General features: G+C 49.2%; 2 protein-coding genes across 8 annotated transcripts in view; one reads left to right on the top strand and one right to left on the bottom strand.

The window, feature by feature from the left end:
* SRCIN1 (SRC kinase signaling inhibitor 1) overlaps positions 1-6,062 on the top strand; it is an 81,791-nt gene extending 75,729 nt beyond the window's left edge. Inside the window, exon 23 of one of the 2 annotated variants that reach the window (XR_011247129.1) lies at positions 5,312-5,391. Coding sequence is in view for 1 of the 2 variants with exons in the window: in XM_069543278.1 (XP_069399379.1) it covers positions 5,312-5,398 (87 nt within the window). In the remaining variant the exon portion in view is untranslated. Of the gene's footprint in view, positions 1-5,311 lie in introns of both variants that reach the window. The other variant, XM_069543278.1, reaches the window with a different exon arrangement.
* The window catches only part of ARHGAP23 (Rho GTPase activating protein 23), a 79,689-nt gene continuing 70,061 nt past the window's right edge, over positions 5,872-15,499 (bottom strand). For all 6 annotated transcript variants that reach the window (XM_069543285.1, XM_069543283.1, XM_069543284.1 and 3 more), the window contains 2 exons: positions 13,605-13,636; positions 5,872-8,360 (listed from right to left, as the gene is read on the bottom strand). In XM_069543285.1, coding sequence (XP_069399386.1) covers positions 7,332-8,360; positions 13,605-13,636 — 1,061 coding nt within the window. In that variant the 3' untranslated portion in view covers positions 5,872-7,331. The remainder of the gene's footprint in view (positions 8,361-13,604; positions 13,637-15,499) is intronic.

The following is a 15,499-nucleotide window of genomic DNA, read 5'->3' as shown; positions in this document are numbered from 1 at the left end:
TATTAAGTGTTCATTTAATCCTTACCATATGGGCTATTGGTATCATTACCTCCTGTCTACTGATGGGGAGAGTGACTGAGCAAAGGATTTGACTGACCTCAGGTTGGTCTCAGAGCCAGATTCTAACTGCTAGTAGAAAGGGGGCTTCTTTACCAATAGGAACCTGGGAAGTCCACATGTTTTCTCCCCCAGCATCTGCACATCTCTGAGTCCCCTGGGAGTGTTCTTCCTCTTTGATCTCTGAATGGCTTAAGTGACCCTAAACTCACAGGGCACCAAAGCATCCTTTACAGTGCCAGGGCCTTGGGCCCAAGGCCACTGTGCCCATTAGCTGACATAGGCTCCCTCAACATTCCCTAATGCCGACTGGGTGACAGCACTCTTAATGACATCTGGCAGGAAGCTCCACCTCATACCCCTGGCCACGTGCCAGGAATTTCACTCAAATCCACAGACTCTGCTTCAGCTCAGACCCACCGCTGTAGTCTTTCCACCTGCCCATGTCAGAGAAAAATCCTTATTCCTTTAGTTCAGCCCAAACAGATCTGGAGTTTTCCTATGAAGTATATGTCTAGCGTCATGCCTGTAGCACAATGTCTTGATTGGTGGTAAGTTTTGAAATTGGGAACTTTCTTTTTCACGATTGTTTTGATTGTTCTACGTCCCTCACATTTCCATAGGAATTTTAGGATCAGTTTGTCAATTTCTGCCGAAAAAGACCCCCAAAATGGGGATTTTAATAGGGATTGTGTTAAGTCTGCCAACTTAACAACATAAGATCTTCTAAAACATGGAATATCCATTTATTAAGATCTTTTAAAATTTCTTCCAACGGTATTTTCATTTTCTTGGTACAAGTTTTGCACTTTTATTAAATCTATTCCTATGTGTTTTATTATTTTTGATGCTATTATAAATAGAATGGTTTCCTTAATTTCATTTTTAGATTGTTCATCACTTATAGAAATAAGTGGGGTGAGTGATAAAGACTTCTTTATTGAGGTACAATTGACACACAACATTGTATCAGTTTCAGGTATACAACATAATGATGGAATATTTGGGTATATTCTAAAATGATCACCACAGTAAGTCTAGTTAACATCTCTCACCATCCATAGTTAGAGAAAATTTTGTTCTTGTGATGAGAATTCTTAAGATTTTTCTCTCTTAGTAAAGATTTACTCTTTTGCTTTCAACTGTGCAGTACAACAGTATAATTAACTATAGTTGCCACACTGTACATTACATCCCCAGGACTGACTTAAAGTATAACTGAAAGCTTGTGCCTTTCGACTCCCTTCTCCCATTTCACCCCATTCCCACCCCCACTTCTGTCAACCACCGTTGGTTCTCTGTAAGATTTTTTTTTTATTCCATATGTAATGAAAGCATATGGTATTTGTCCTTTCTATCTGACTTGTCTCCTGCAGCCTAATGTCCTCAAGATCTATCCATGTTGTCGCAAATGGCAAGATTTCTTTCTTTCTATGGCTGAATAATATTTCATTTTATGTATATACAATGATTTGTTTATCTATTTATGGTATTTGGGCTATTTCCACCTTTTGGTTATGATGAACAATGCTGCTATAAATACTCAGGCACCAGTTTCTGCTGGGACATATGTTTTCATTTCTATTGGGTATAAAGCTGGATGTGAAATTGCTGGATCATATGGTAGTTTTATGTTTAATTTTTTGAGGAACCATCAAACTATTTTTCATAGTAGCTGTACTATTTTGCACTGCCTCCAGCAATGTTCCAGGGTCCCTATTTCTCCATATCTTCAGCAACACTTGTTATTTTCTTGATTTAATCTATCCTGGTGAGTATGAAATGGTATCTCATTGTGGTTGTGATTTGCATTTTTTTTAAATGACGAAAATAGAAAAAAAAAGAGAAAACTAATTAAAAATTATAAAACTAAAAGTTAGTTATTGGAAAAGATTGACAAAACTGATGAATACCTAGTTAGACTGACCAAAAAAAACACTAAATATCTGTCAGTTTTGTTGACCTTCTCCAAGAACCAACTTTTAGATTTATCAGTTTTCTCTATTTTTTTGTATTTCCTGCTTCATTTATTTCCATTCTTTATTATTTCCATCCTTTGGCTTGTTTTGGGTTTAGTTTGCTTTTCTTTTTCTAGTTTCTTAAGATGCAAGGTTATGGTGTTGATTTGAAATCTCTCTTTGCCAGTATGACATTTACAGCTATAAAGTTCCCTTTCAGAGCTAATGTAGCTGCATCCCATAAGCTTTGACATGCTGTGCTTTTGCTTTCGTTTATCTTAAAGTATTTCTAATTTTCCCTGTGACTTCTTCTTTGACTCATTAGATATTTAAGAGTGTACTTTTATATTGCCACGTTTGTGAACTTCCCAAAACCTTCTGTTGCTAACTTCTAACTTAATTCCCTTGTGTTTGGAGAACAAACTTTGTGTGATTTCAATCCTTTTAAATTTATTAAAATTTTAATTGTAATGTAAGTGTTCTGGGCATGCTTTATGGCCTAGCTTTTGGTCTATCCTGAAGAATGTTCCATGTAGACTTGAGGAAAATGTGTATTCTGTTGTTGTTGGGTGGAAGCTTCTTTGGAGATTGTTAGATCTAGTTGGCTCATAGTATTGTTCACACTTTCTACTTCCTTACTGATCTTCTGTCCAGTTGTTCTAGTCATTATTGAAAGTGACAATGTCCAACTATTGTTTTGATTTTTGCTTGCTTGTTGGCCACGCCACACAACTTGAGGGGCCAAGGATTGAACCTGTGCCCTTGGCAGTGAAAGCATGGAGCTCTAACCACTGGAATTTTCTCCAATTATTGCTTCGAATTGTCTACTTTCCTTTCAATTCTGTTAGTTTCTGCTTCAGGCTTTGTTGTTAGAAAAATATATTGTTGTTGTTCAGTCACTCAGTCATGTCTGACTCTTTGTGACCCCAGGGCCTGCAGCATCCCAGGCTTCCCTGTCCTTCACCATCTCCCAGAGCTTGCTCAAACTCATGTCCATTGAGTCGGTGATGCCATCCAACCATCTCACCCTCTGTTGTCCCCTTCTCCTCCCACCTTGAATCTTTTCCAGCATCAGGGTCTTTTCTAATGAGTCAGCTCTTTGCCTCAGGTGGCCAAAGTATTGGAGCTTCAGCTTCAGTATCAGTCCTTCAAATGAATATTCAGGATTGATTTCCTTTAGGACTGACTGGTTGGATCTCCTTGCAGTCCAAGCGACTCTCAAGAGTCTTCTCCAACACCACAGTTCAAAAGCATCAATTCTTCGGCACTCAGCTTTCTTCACAGTCCAACTCTCACATCCATACATGCTACTGGAAAAACCATAGATTGACTATACAGACCTTTGTTGGCAAAGTAATGTCTCTGCTTTTTAATACGCTGCCTATGTTTGTCATAGCTTTTCTTCCAAGGAGCATGCATCTTATAATTTCATGGCTGCAGTCACCATCTGCAGTGATTTGGGAACCCAAGAAAATAAAGTCTGTCACTGTTCCCATTGTTATCACATCTACTTGCCACGAAGTGATGTGACCAGATGCCATGATCTTCGTTTTCTGAAGATCTTTTTTTGAAGCATATATATTTATAATCATTTTATCTTGGTAGACTGACCCTTTTACTCTTATAAAACATCCTTCCTGTCTCTAGTAATGATTTTTTTTTAATCTTTAAAGCCTATTTTATCTCATACCTGTATAACCATTCTGGCTCTCTTTCATAACTCTTTTCATCATTTTGTATCTTTTTCCATTCTTTCACTTTCAACTATTTTGTGTCTTTGAATCTAAAGTAGAGGTTTTGTGAACAGCATGTAGTTGGAACATGTTTTTTAATCAATTCTGCCAGTCTCTGTCTTTTGATTAGGGTGTTTACTCCATTTACATTCAATATAATTACTGATAAGGTAGGATTTATGCCTGCCATTTTGCTGTTTTTCAATGTCTTATGTTTTTGTTATTTTTCTAGTCCTTGACTCCTTCCCTTTTTTGTGTGAAACAGATATTTTCTAGTGTACCTTTAAATTTGCTGTTTTTTCATTTATAATATTTTGAGAGAGTTATTTTCTTAGTGATTGCCCTGGGGCTTACAATAAGTTTAGATTAATACTAACTTAATTTTCATAACATACAAAAGCTTTGCTTCATTATAACTCCATTCCCTCCTGACTCCTTAATGCTCTTATTGTCATAAAAATTTGATCTTTATACATTATAAGCCTGTCAACAGTTTTGTAATTATTATCTTATGCAACTACTTTTAAAAAACAGGGAGTTAAGGACAAAAAAATAGAAGAATTACAAATAAAGATGTTTATGGGAATTCCCTGGCAGTCCGGTGGTTAGGACTCTCTGCGGAGTCCTCCAGTGGAAGCTGTAGAGGGCATAAATTCGATCCCTAGCTGGGGAACTAAAATGCCACAAACCATGTGATGTGGCCAATAAATAAATATATAAAAATGTTTATACTGTCTTTTATAATGCCTACATGTTCCTCTTAACGGTGTCCTTTATGTTTTCCTATGGATTCAAGTTACCATCTAGTTGTATTTCATTTCAGCTCACCGGACTCCATTATTTTCTATAGGGCAGGGCTGCTGATGACAAATTCCCTGCTTTTCATTACTGGGGATGTCTTCATTTCTGTTTGGTTTTGGAGGAAAGCACAGGGTTTTGATCTGTCGTTGTTTAGTTGCTACGTCGTGTCCGACTCTTTTGTGACCCCATGGATTATAAGCCTGCCAGGCTCCTCTGCTCGTGGGATTTTCCAGGCAAGAATCCTGGAGTGGGTTGCCATTTCCTTTTCCAGGGGATCCTCCTGGCCCAGTGCCCAAAGCTGTCTCCTGCATTGGCAGACTGAGCCACCAGAGAAACCTGGTTTTTGATCTATTCTCATGCAAAGCCTACTATAGCATGAAGGAAGCCCAGTGGGCAGCAACCCTGTCCTTATGTCTTTCTGGGCTTAGATTTATCCTGCCTTTACCGCTTATTAGCTGTGTGACCCTGGACAAGTATGTCATCTCTCTGTGCTTAAAATTTCCTCACATATAAAAATGGAGACAGCAATATTGTGACCATAGCTCCAAAGAGTTTTGGAGGATTAATTAAGGACATATAAAGCCCTTGGGGGCTGGTGTGAGCCCACAGTAACACAAGCTCTTAGCCCATGTGCCAATCAAAAACAACCTCCGGGACAGAGGTAGAGGAAGGAAGCAGATTTCAGTGAGCCACTAAGCTCTTCCCAGCTCCAAGGCTCCTCCCTAGGTTCTCTTTGATGACTGTCATCTGTTTTTCCTACAGATGGCTACTAGCGTCATCAGAGACAGCCTGAAGCTGGCAGGAGCGACTATAGACATGACGTGGAAGAAAGCCCATCCCAGGTTGTAAGCTTATGTATGTGAATAAGACAAAGGGCAAAATCCACACTGTCCTCTTTATTGTCTGGATCCGGAGTGCCTGTGATGACAGCTGGCCAGAAGGGAGGGCCCTGGGCTTTCCCAAAGCCTCCTCTCTGCTGGCCAGCACCTCTGGACCATTCTGAAGGTCCAGACAGCCCTGAGAAGGAAGGTGGCTGTGCCCTTCCTGGTCTCTGCAGGAAAACAGAGCGGGTGCGTGAAAATCTTCTGCAGTGATGAGGGTCAGCACCCTTCCATCTTATCTTCTGTGCCCTAGTCATTGCTCAAGCCAGTCTCCCAGGACACCTCCAAGCTACCAGGAAGCAGAGGTTTGTCTTCTAAGTCACCACCTGGCCCAGCCCCACTGCCCCTGCTCCGTGGGCCAGGTATCTCACTTCCAACCCCTCCCAGCCCCACTCTGCCCCTCTCCTCCCTCCCAAACAAGCGAGACAGCTGACTCGTGCCTCAAGGAAGGCCATTTATTTCCAAGGTATAGACTATACTGTTCAGACAGGACTTTTCAGAAGCAGGAAATCTTAGTTGTCGCCTAGAGAGGTGTGTCAAGGACACAGTGAGAGGAGACATGCGGACGTCGGGCAGAGGCCTATTCAACACTGTTACAACACTTTTAAATGAGCAAAACATCTTTAAAAATCCTTATAAATTCTTTATAATATGTTACACATTTAGAGACAATATTTACAATAAAGGATGAGGGAGGGAGGATCAAGAAATCTACTTTACAGCAAATCTTTGCATAAAACAAGAGGACCGATCAACGTGGCAGTGGGTTCACAACCCCCTGGGCTTCCCTGGGATGAGTGAGGACGTGGGTGGAGAGGCCTGTGATCTGAGATCTATTTACAACTGTGGGGGGAAGAGGGCGCTGGGTCCTGCCCTTCCTGAAGGAGCAGCCCAGCGCAGATCCCATCCATGTGTGTGTGTGTGTGAGAGTGAGTGAGTGAATGAGAGTGTGAGAGACAGACACTTAGACACCAAGGATGTTTTCTACCCTCCCTCTTAAAGGGAAGAAGGTGGGGCCCGTGTGCCTTAGCTGTGGAAGGAGCAGGCACAGCTGGAAGAACAAAAAGAGGGGCAAGAAGTCTAGTAGGGGGGACTCTGGACCCTCCCCAGACGGTCTGGGGCACAGGCAGCTCCCCATGGTCGTAATGTAAAGATTGGAAAAAGGTTGGTGAGTAACCCTGGTAAGTGTCAATCCTGCCTCTGTGGAGGGGCCCCACCCCTCTTCTCTGGCTCTGACAAGCAGCAGGGGAGCAGGACCCCTGCGTGCTCGGAAGACAGGGAGCCCTGATGGGGGCGGGGGAGGAAAGGGGCAGGAGTGGCAGGAGTGGCTACGGAGACACTTGGACAGTGAGAACACACACTCGCACACACACATCCCCGCCCCCCACGGACACTATCGCCCTACCTCCTCCCCCCCAACATACACACACACACACCCCCACCTGAGCTGGCAGCTAGGGGCTAATGCGCGCGGCGAGGGCAGAGGAAAGGCGTGAGGAGCCAGCATCACCCAGTGTCTTCTTGGTCTGAGCCTTAGGGGCTCCCTATCCACACCCCATGGGCCGATAAGGGTCCCTAAGTGCAGACACAAGGGCCCAGAAGGGCACACTTATCCAGGGGACAGAGACCCTCGCAGCCCTGCACAGAGCCCCAGTAGCCTAACCCTTCTCGGTCTCCTCAGCCTCGGAGCCCCTGCCTTCCACTCCCACTCCGTGTCCAGCCCCGGCTTCTCCCGACCAATTCCAGCGCACAAACCAGAGGCGGGGCCTCAGCGCCCCCCACTTGCACCCGGATGCTCCCATGGGCGACCAGAGAAGGGGTGCAGGCAAAGACGACTCCTGGGAAACCGGGGCGGGGGCGGGGTGACCGGCGCGGGCGCGGGGTGACCGGCGCGGGCGGTGTCACAGACACTGATGGAGGCGGGAGGCGGCCGAGCGGCGCGGCGGCTGGCTCTGCGGGGCTCCCGGGTCCCCGGGCGCGGGGGGCAGAGACGCGGCGGTCGACGGGGCCCGCGCCTTGGTGGACTCCAGGCTGCTGAGGCCCGAGTCCTTGTTGTCGCTGTGCGCCCGCGGGCCGGCGGACTCCGGGGGACCCCCGCCTCCCAGCTCCTTCCACTCGTTGAAGTTGAGGTCGGTGAGCGGGCTCTGCACAACCACTGTGTGGCGGCGCCAGCTGCTCCGGCGCCGCCGCGTCTCGGGGGACAGCGGCCGCCGCAGCCGCACGGCCAGCATGTCGTCGGCGGTGCCGCGGAGGCGCAGCCGCAGCGCCTCGAGGCGCGAGGGCCGCGAGCCCAGCGCCGCCGCCGCCGCCGCCACGGCCGCCGGGGGGCGCAGCGACTCCTGGCTGCTAGACGAGGCCGAGCCCGGCAGCCCGGCGGCCGCGCCCGCGCCCTCGCCGTCCGCGCGGCTCCGGGCCAGGCGGCGCCGCGCCAGGGTGTCTCCGGGCATCAGGTGGTGCGAGCTGAACGAGGGCCGGCGCGCCGGGCGCCCCCCGGGCCCCGCGCCGCCCTCCGTGTCCGTCTCCACGTGGCTCAGCTCGCTGCGCTCGTCGTCCGCCTCGTCCCCCGCGCCCGCCCGCCGGCCCCCGGCGCCCGAGCACACGCTGCGGTCCATGGTGGACAGGGTGGAGTAGCCCGAGACGATCGAGCGCGTGTCCGCAGCCGGCCGCTCCTCCGGCGCCGCCGGGGGGCTGAGGCGTCCGGGGGCCTCGGGGGCGGCGGCTCCCGGCCGCTGCCCCTCCGGCCGGTCCTGGGCCCGCGGCGCCGGCGCCCCCGCCTCAGGCTTGTGCGCTTCCTGCTCCGAGTCGTCGTCTGTGCTGCTGCCCAGTCCCCGCGCCTCCCGCCGCTTCTTCCGCTTGCGGTTGACCGCCGAGATGAAGGAGATCGCCAGCATCTCCCGGGTGTACGGCTCCTTCTTGGGGGCCCATGAGCCCTGTGCGGGAGACAGGTCAGTGGGCCGGGGGCGCCCTCCAAGCTCCAGCCCCTACACCCCCCACACCACAGCACCTGATCTTGACAGGGCCAAGCCAAGCCCAGCACCCCCACGGGCACCGTCCGCTGTTTCCCCCCGGACGGCTGTCCCAACCAGATCCTTTCTAGAGCCTACCACCCCCGCCCCCTCAATTCTGAAGCCTCCTTGGCGCCTCCTCTGGTCTTAATCCAGACTGTCAGCTTTTTCCTGCGACCTGGGGGCTGGTTTCTCACCTCGCCCCAATTTTCATTCCATTCTCCACATGCAGTGTCACATAAATCCTTTTAGACTCAAGCTCTACTAATTGGAGAAGGCAGTGGCGACCCACTCCAGTACTCTTGCCTGGAAACTCCCATGGACAGAGGAACCTGGTAGGCTGCAGTCCATGGGATCGCTGAGTCAGTTGCGACTGAGCGACTTCACTTTCACTTTTCACTTTCATGCATTGGAGAAGGAAATGGCAGCCCACTAAACAGACTCTAAACAGCGAAATGACACTTGACAGTTTAAACCCATTTCGCCTGTACTATCATGGGTTATGATACCAGAGCCTGCACCTTTCTCTGACCATAACTCTTCCTTCCCTTCCTCTCCACTCAGTCTCACCAGGAAACCTGCCTTTCCACTGACTCAGTAGGAACAGCCTCTCTGTGGCAACCCACCCAAATTCATGTCCCTTCCCATAACACCCTAAGCATTTCTGTGGTCCCCCCAGCACCCCACTGGTGGCTCAGATGGTAAAGAATCTGCCTGTGACACAGGAGACCCAGGTTGGATCCCTGGGTCAGAAAGATCCCCTGGAAAAGGGAATGGCACCCATTCTAGTATTCTTGCCTGGAGAATTCCACGAACAGAGGGCTACAGTCCATGGGGTCGCAAAGAGTCGGACAGGACTGAGTGACTAACATTTTCACTTTTTTTTTCCACCAGCTCTCCACCTCCACAGTCCCCGACTCCAGATCAATCCAACCACCAGTTCTGCTGCCAAAAGTGGCTTAAGAATCCTGCACAACCTGATGGTTTGGATTGAAGCCACTCCCAAATTGTGATCTACAGCTGCGACGTGGGCAGCTTTCTGCCACTGTTCTCACTGCTGAGCCCGTGGGTGTTTTTTGGTCCTGGCCTTCCATGATCCTCTAGCAGAGCCCAAGCTGCCCATCACTGCCTCCTCCACCTGGTTTTTAATCCTGCCTTTCTGGCCTCTCCTCTGTCTCCTGGGAGGCTCGTTTTCCACTTCTTACCCCTTAAGAAGCCATGTTCTCCGGGCTCTGTTCTCAGCCCCTTTTTTCTTCTCTCTCCCTGGGAATATCCTGCCCGCGAGGTCTCCCTCTCCAACACCAAATTCTTTATTTCTCGACCCCCATCCAGAACTCCTCTTCCAACTGCAAATCTGCCTCTACCAAGGGGTCTGCCAGCACCTGAAACTCACCTACCTGGAGCCACATTACCTTCCCTACCCCTGCCCTAGACTGCCAAGATTCACGTCCTCACCTCAGGTGACTCTGATTCCTCCCTCTCCCCTCCTCCCTCTAGATTCTCCAGAAATGACTCCCAAAGTGGTTCATCCCCATTATCCTATGTTCAGACCCTCACTCTGCCTTTTCTAGACCTTTCTGCCCTCTCCAAATAGGACTCCTTGCCTCCACCCTTGCCTCATCCTAGCCCCTCCTCCTCAAGAGCAGTCAGTCCTTCTAAGGCAAGAATCTGACTGCCTCCGGCCTCTGCAGGACGAGACCCCCATGAGGATAAAGCACAGACACAGGGCCCTCACAACCTGCCTGAGACCCCTCTGCCCTGACCCCAACTGAACACAGCTGTCACTCAGGCGATTCAGACCCTTCCCTTGATAAGCCTTGCACCTTAACACTGGCAGCCCTTAGTCGCGCCCCCCTCCCCACCCTATTTATGGGATGAACTCTTAAGTCCACCTACTGGGCGCAGTGCAAACACAGCATCCTCTGTACAGCAGCCTCCCACCCAGCTCTCCCTTTGGCTGAGCTGGGAAATCCCTTCTCTACCTGTTCCATAGACCTTTGAAAATACACATACAGCAGCTCTTTCTCACATCAGAATAGCTTTGTTTCCACATCATCTGTACCAAACCCCAAGTCCTTTGAGAGCAAGGTCACATGGCTCGTGTTTGCATCCGTGACTCCCAGTGCAGTGCCTGTCACCGAACAGCACTCGAGAAATGTTAAGTGATTAAACAAACAGGTGAATGAACGTAGGAGGCTCAGTAGAAGCAGATGCTGGGACTGGTCCCCTGCTGGGCTGGAATGAATGACCTGCCCTGCCACCCCTCTCACAGGCCACCTCCTGCTGCAGCTACAGTGTAACAGGCACACCTCAGAGACACTGCAGGCTCAGTTCCAGACTACAGCAATAAGGCAAATCCCGCAATAAAGCGAGTCACGTGAATTTTTTGGTTTCCCAAAGCATATGAAAGTTATGTTCACACAGCAGTCTATTAAGTGTGCACTAGCTCTGTGTCTAAAAGTGTACGTACCTTAATTTAAAAATACTCCATTGCTGAAAAACACTAAACAATACCTGTGCCTTCAGGGAGTCGTAATCTTTTTGGAAAAGTAACATCAAAGATCACTGATCACAGAACACCATAACGAATATAATTATCATGAAAAAGTTTGAAACAGCACAAGAAGTATGAACAGCGACACAAAGTGAGCAAATATTGTTGGAAAAATGGTGTCAATAGACTTGCTCAACAGAGTGTTGCCACAAACGTTCAATTAAAAAAAAAAAAAGCACAATAGCCGTAAAGCACAAAGGAAAGTGTAAGAAAACGAGGTCTGCCTGTAGGGGACGGAGACACAGCGCTGCCTCCCAGGACTGCAGCCCTCTCTCATACCAGTTAGCTCTGAGAAAACCGAAGTCTGCCAGGGATTCGGGATTCACAGGCCTGCGGCTCCTGGGCCATGGCTGCCCACATTGTGTGAGACTAGAAGGCACTACCTGAAGCTGTGTGAGCTGCAGCACTGCTACAACCAGCGTGAGGCGCATGGGGGCCTCTTCCCTGGCCTTCCTTCCTGGCCTGTGCTCTCTGGGAGACTTGAGAGACCGCTGGGCTCATCTGATCAAACTACACTCTCATCCTGGCGAGTTACAGAAGCAATGAGGTCAGAATGGTCACTTCTAGGGAATACAGAGGTCAGCAGGTTCACATAAAGGTTGAGGGGTCAGTCCAGAAGAGGCTACAGGAAACCAGGGGTCTGGCATGAGCAAGGGGTGGAGGGGACAAGGAACTAAATTCAGGTCACTATAATTAATTTGCTCCCTGCCAAAGAAGTCTTGTGATGGAGTGAGCTCCCTGTCACCAGAAGTGTGCAAGCAGAGGCTCTCTGGAGAGGTTACAGTGGACTTCTGCACTAGACTAGAGCAGCCTTCCTTCCTTCTGGGCTTTCATCTGACATATAATGAACTAATGAATATATATTATAAATAACAAATATATCATATATGTATATATATGTTAATATATAATGAATATAATGACTAGATAACATAATGTGCTTGGGGTCAGGCACACTGATTTTGCTGGGACTCAGCCAGTGCTTAGAGATCCAAAAAGAAATAAGCCCAGTTTGACCAGACATTTAGCTGATTTCACTGATTACTATGGATAGAACTGTTCCCCCCACCAAATTCATGTGTTGAAGCCCTAAGCCCCCAGTGTTATGGTACGTGGGGCGTTTGGGAGGTAATTTGGTTTATATGAGGTCATGAGGGTGGGGCCCTTATAAGCAGAGAAACCAGAGAGCTTGCTCTTTGTCTCACACACCTACCTGTTCACTTTCTCTTTCTCACATGGTGAGAAGGCAGCCATCTACAGGCCAGGAAGACAGTTCTCACCAGAAACTGACCATGCTAACACCTTGATCTTGGACTTCTAGTCTCCAGAACCATGAGAAAATAAATTTCTGTTTAAGCCACCCAGTATTGCAGCACTGTTTATAATAGCCAGGACATGGAAACAACCTAGATGTCCATCAGCAGATGAATGGATAAGAAAGCTGTGGTACATATACACAATGGAGTATTACTCAGCCGTTAAAAAGAATTCATTTGAATCAGTTCTGATGAGATGGATGAAACTGGAGCCGATTATACAGAGTGAAGTAAGCCAGAAAGAAAAACACCAATACAGTATACTAACACATATATATGGAATTTAGGAAGATGGCAATGACGACCCTGTATGCAAGACAGGGAAAGAGACACAGATGTGTATAACGGACTTTTGGACTCAGAGGGAGAGGGAGAGGGTGGGATGATTTGGGAGAATGACATTCTAACATGTATACTATCATGTGAATTGAATCGCCAGTCTATGTCTGACGCAGGATGCAGTATGCTTGGGGCTGGTGCATGGGGATGACCTAGAAAGTTGTTATGGGGAGGGAGGTGGGAGGGGGGTTCATGTTTGGGAATGCATGTAAGAATTAAAGATTTTAAAATTAAAAAAATAAAAAACTAAAATTAAAAAAAAAAAAAAGCCACCCAGTAGGTAGTATTTTGTTATGGCAGCCAGAGCTGATTAAGACACACCCCTGGCCTGCAAGCTCTAAACTAACAGTCAGGCAGGGCTCATCTGGGGCAGGCATCCTTGCCCTACTGGGCAGGCTCTGGAACAGGCAACCAGCTGCCTATGAGACCTGGTTCAGAGAACCAGCTTAGGCTTCGTTGTTTTCAGTTTCATTGATTTCTGTTCTTATCTTTATTATTTCCCTTCATTTGCTTCGGGCTCTGCAAAGACCTTAAAAACAATCATTATATCACTCATAGTTGTTGTTAACCCCATTTATGAGGGTAGATATTATCCTCATAAATAGTATGAGGAAGCTGAGGATCTTAAAGAAGTTAAATAACTAGCCTAATGTCCCAAAGCTACTAAGCGGTGGAGCCAGGATGCAGGCCCACAACTGTCTGTGCTCCTAACCAGCAGGAAACACTGCCTCGGGCCACCAAACTCCCAAGCCAGAGCCTCTACTTTATCAGTTATCTCCCCAAGCACTGCCAAGGTGAGTGACCTCAGCTCACCTTGGACACTCAGGTGTTTCCCACCTTCCTTCCCAGTGACTAACAACCTTTAAGGTTCTAATCACAACTCTCCCAACTGTTGTGACCAAAAAGCAAATGGGCTGGCTTGTCCAGGGACGTAACTTTCAGAATCGCCGTGGCACTCACCTTAGACTTGGCTGAACTACAGGTGGTGGAATCTGTTGGTAAGAAACAAAAGAAAAATGAAAGTTGGGTTGGGCAAGAGAAGGCTGATTCTTGCGAACACAATTCCCTCTCCTCAAAGGCTTCAGAAACCAGGGAGTTCAGAAACCTGAGCTCTCCCCAGGTCCTGGGAGCGTGGTGGACCTCTGATGTCATTTCCTGGGGTATAAGGATGGAGCGGAGAAGGATGTCAATCACCACTTCCTTTTGAGGCAGGAAGTGACATCAGGCCCCTGGACCTGCATTTGCCCAGGGTTAAGGGCAAGGCGGACTTTTCTTTGGCCTCTCCCCTCCCCTCCTGTCCCTGTTACTCTGAAGCACTAGAGAGAAAACGCCAAACATCAGATGCAGTTCACAGAAACCACCACAACACACAGCAAATCACAGATGCTCTGGAGAAATGGAGACCACACAGTGCACAGAGAGGGGCGCTCTATACCTACCCTCAACCCCCGACTTCAGGGACACGAGAGGGCAGAGGGACCACGTGAACGATGGGGTACAGGGCAGGCAGGAAATGAGAGGGGCAGGAGGTAGCCAGGGCTGGTGATTACAGCCTGAAAAGCGTCTACCTCCAGACCAGAGATCAGGCTGTCCTCAGGCGCAAAGCCCCTGTTTATTATCAGAGTTACGAAGGAATGCGGGTTCCACTCCTTATTAACACTGGGGTGGGGAAGGACCCAGAAATAAGTCTTGCAGCGCTGTCCCCAGGACTGGGGAGGGAGCAGGCCCACCCAAGGATCTCTGAGGGTCTGAAGGGGGGCAGGTGCGGTTAATCCACACTCTCCAGCAAGCAAGTTAGGTGCCTCCCCCCCAGCCCTCCCCCGCACACAGTGAGAAGAGCAGACGGGCTGACCACACAGCGACGCACACGGGCAGGAGAGTGGCAGCAGGTGATTAGAAGAGACGGGGGGCTCCTCTCGGCCATGCCCACCCCCACATCCTCTGGCCCCCTCCCCAGCCTGCCTCTTGCAACTAGGGGTGCTATGCTATACCTCTGTCAGAGACACAAGCGGGGAGGTCACCCACAGAGTGGGAGGAGTTAGTGGCTAGAGCCAGAAGGTACCCTCTTGGCCCTGGACTCCTCTACTATGACAGCCAGAGGCCTGGGAGCAGGACTTAGGGGCTGAGTGACCAGGGGCTCTGGTTTCGGGAACAGGAAGAGCCAGCCTTCAGAGGCGGCTGACGCAGGGGCTATTGATGTACACAGGCTTCTGGGGCGGCATCACTGATGTCTGAAGAAGCTGGGTCCCACTACCAGCCAAGCCTCCTCCACCCAGATAATCAGAAGTGGCCGAGCTCAGCACAGAGAGAAAGTCATAGAGTGGGGGGGGGGGCAGCGGGGGGGATATGGGGGCAGCCATGTGGTGCCCAGGCTTCCTGGCAAGGGGCCCCGATTTGGCTCTAGCAAGTGCTTCCTTCCTCCTGAGAAGGGGCTTTCAGATGGGAGGCCGGTACGCTGTTAACAAGCGTGGGGAGCTGGACTGTCAGGGAGAGGTCCTCAACGCCCCGGATGGCTCTGCCTGCCCCGCGCCCCGTGCCTGCCCAGCCTTCTTATAATCACCCGCCACTGTTAGTGACCGAGGTCGCAATGCCACACTGTACCCTTTAAATCTCCAACAGGTCCGCTGGAGGAGGGAAGGGAGGAGAAGAGAAGAGCGGGATCCAGGGGATGGGAGGAGAGCAAGGGAGAAGAGGGAGGAGGGGGAAGGGGTGCAAGGAGAAAAGGAAGAAAAATTAAAAAGAGGCACGTGCCCAGGACACAGCCCTCGAGAAACAAAAAGCTCAGGAAAGAAACCGGTGAAAACAAAGCTCCTACCCAGCCCAGGGCAGCCGAGGAGGCGGAAGCCCCCACCACA

The sequence above is a fragment of the Ovis canadensis genome, chromosome 11, assembly GCF_042477335.2.
Source record: "Ovis canadensis isolate MfBH-ARS-UI-01 breed Bighorn chromosome 11, ARS-UI_OviCan_v2, whole genome shotgun sequence".
NCBI classification, from domain to species: domain Eukaryota; kingdom Metazoa; phylum Chordata; class Mammalia; order Artiodactyla; family Bovidae; genus Ovis; species Ovis canadensis.
This window is presented reverse-complemented; position numbering and strand designations above follow the sequence as displayed.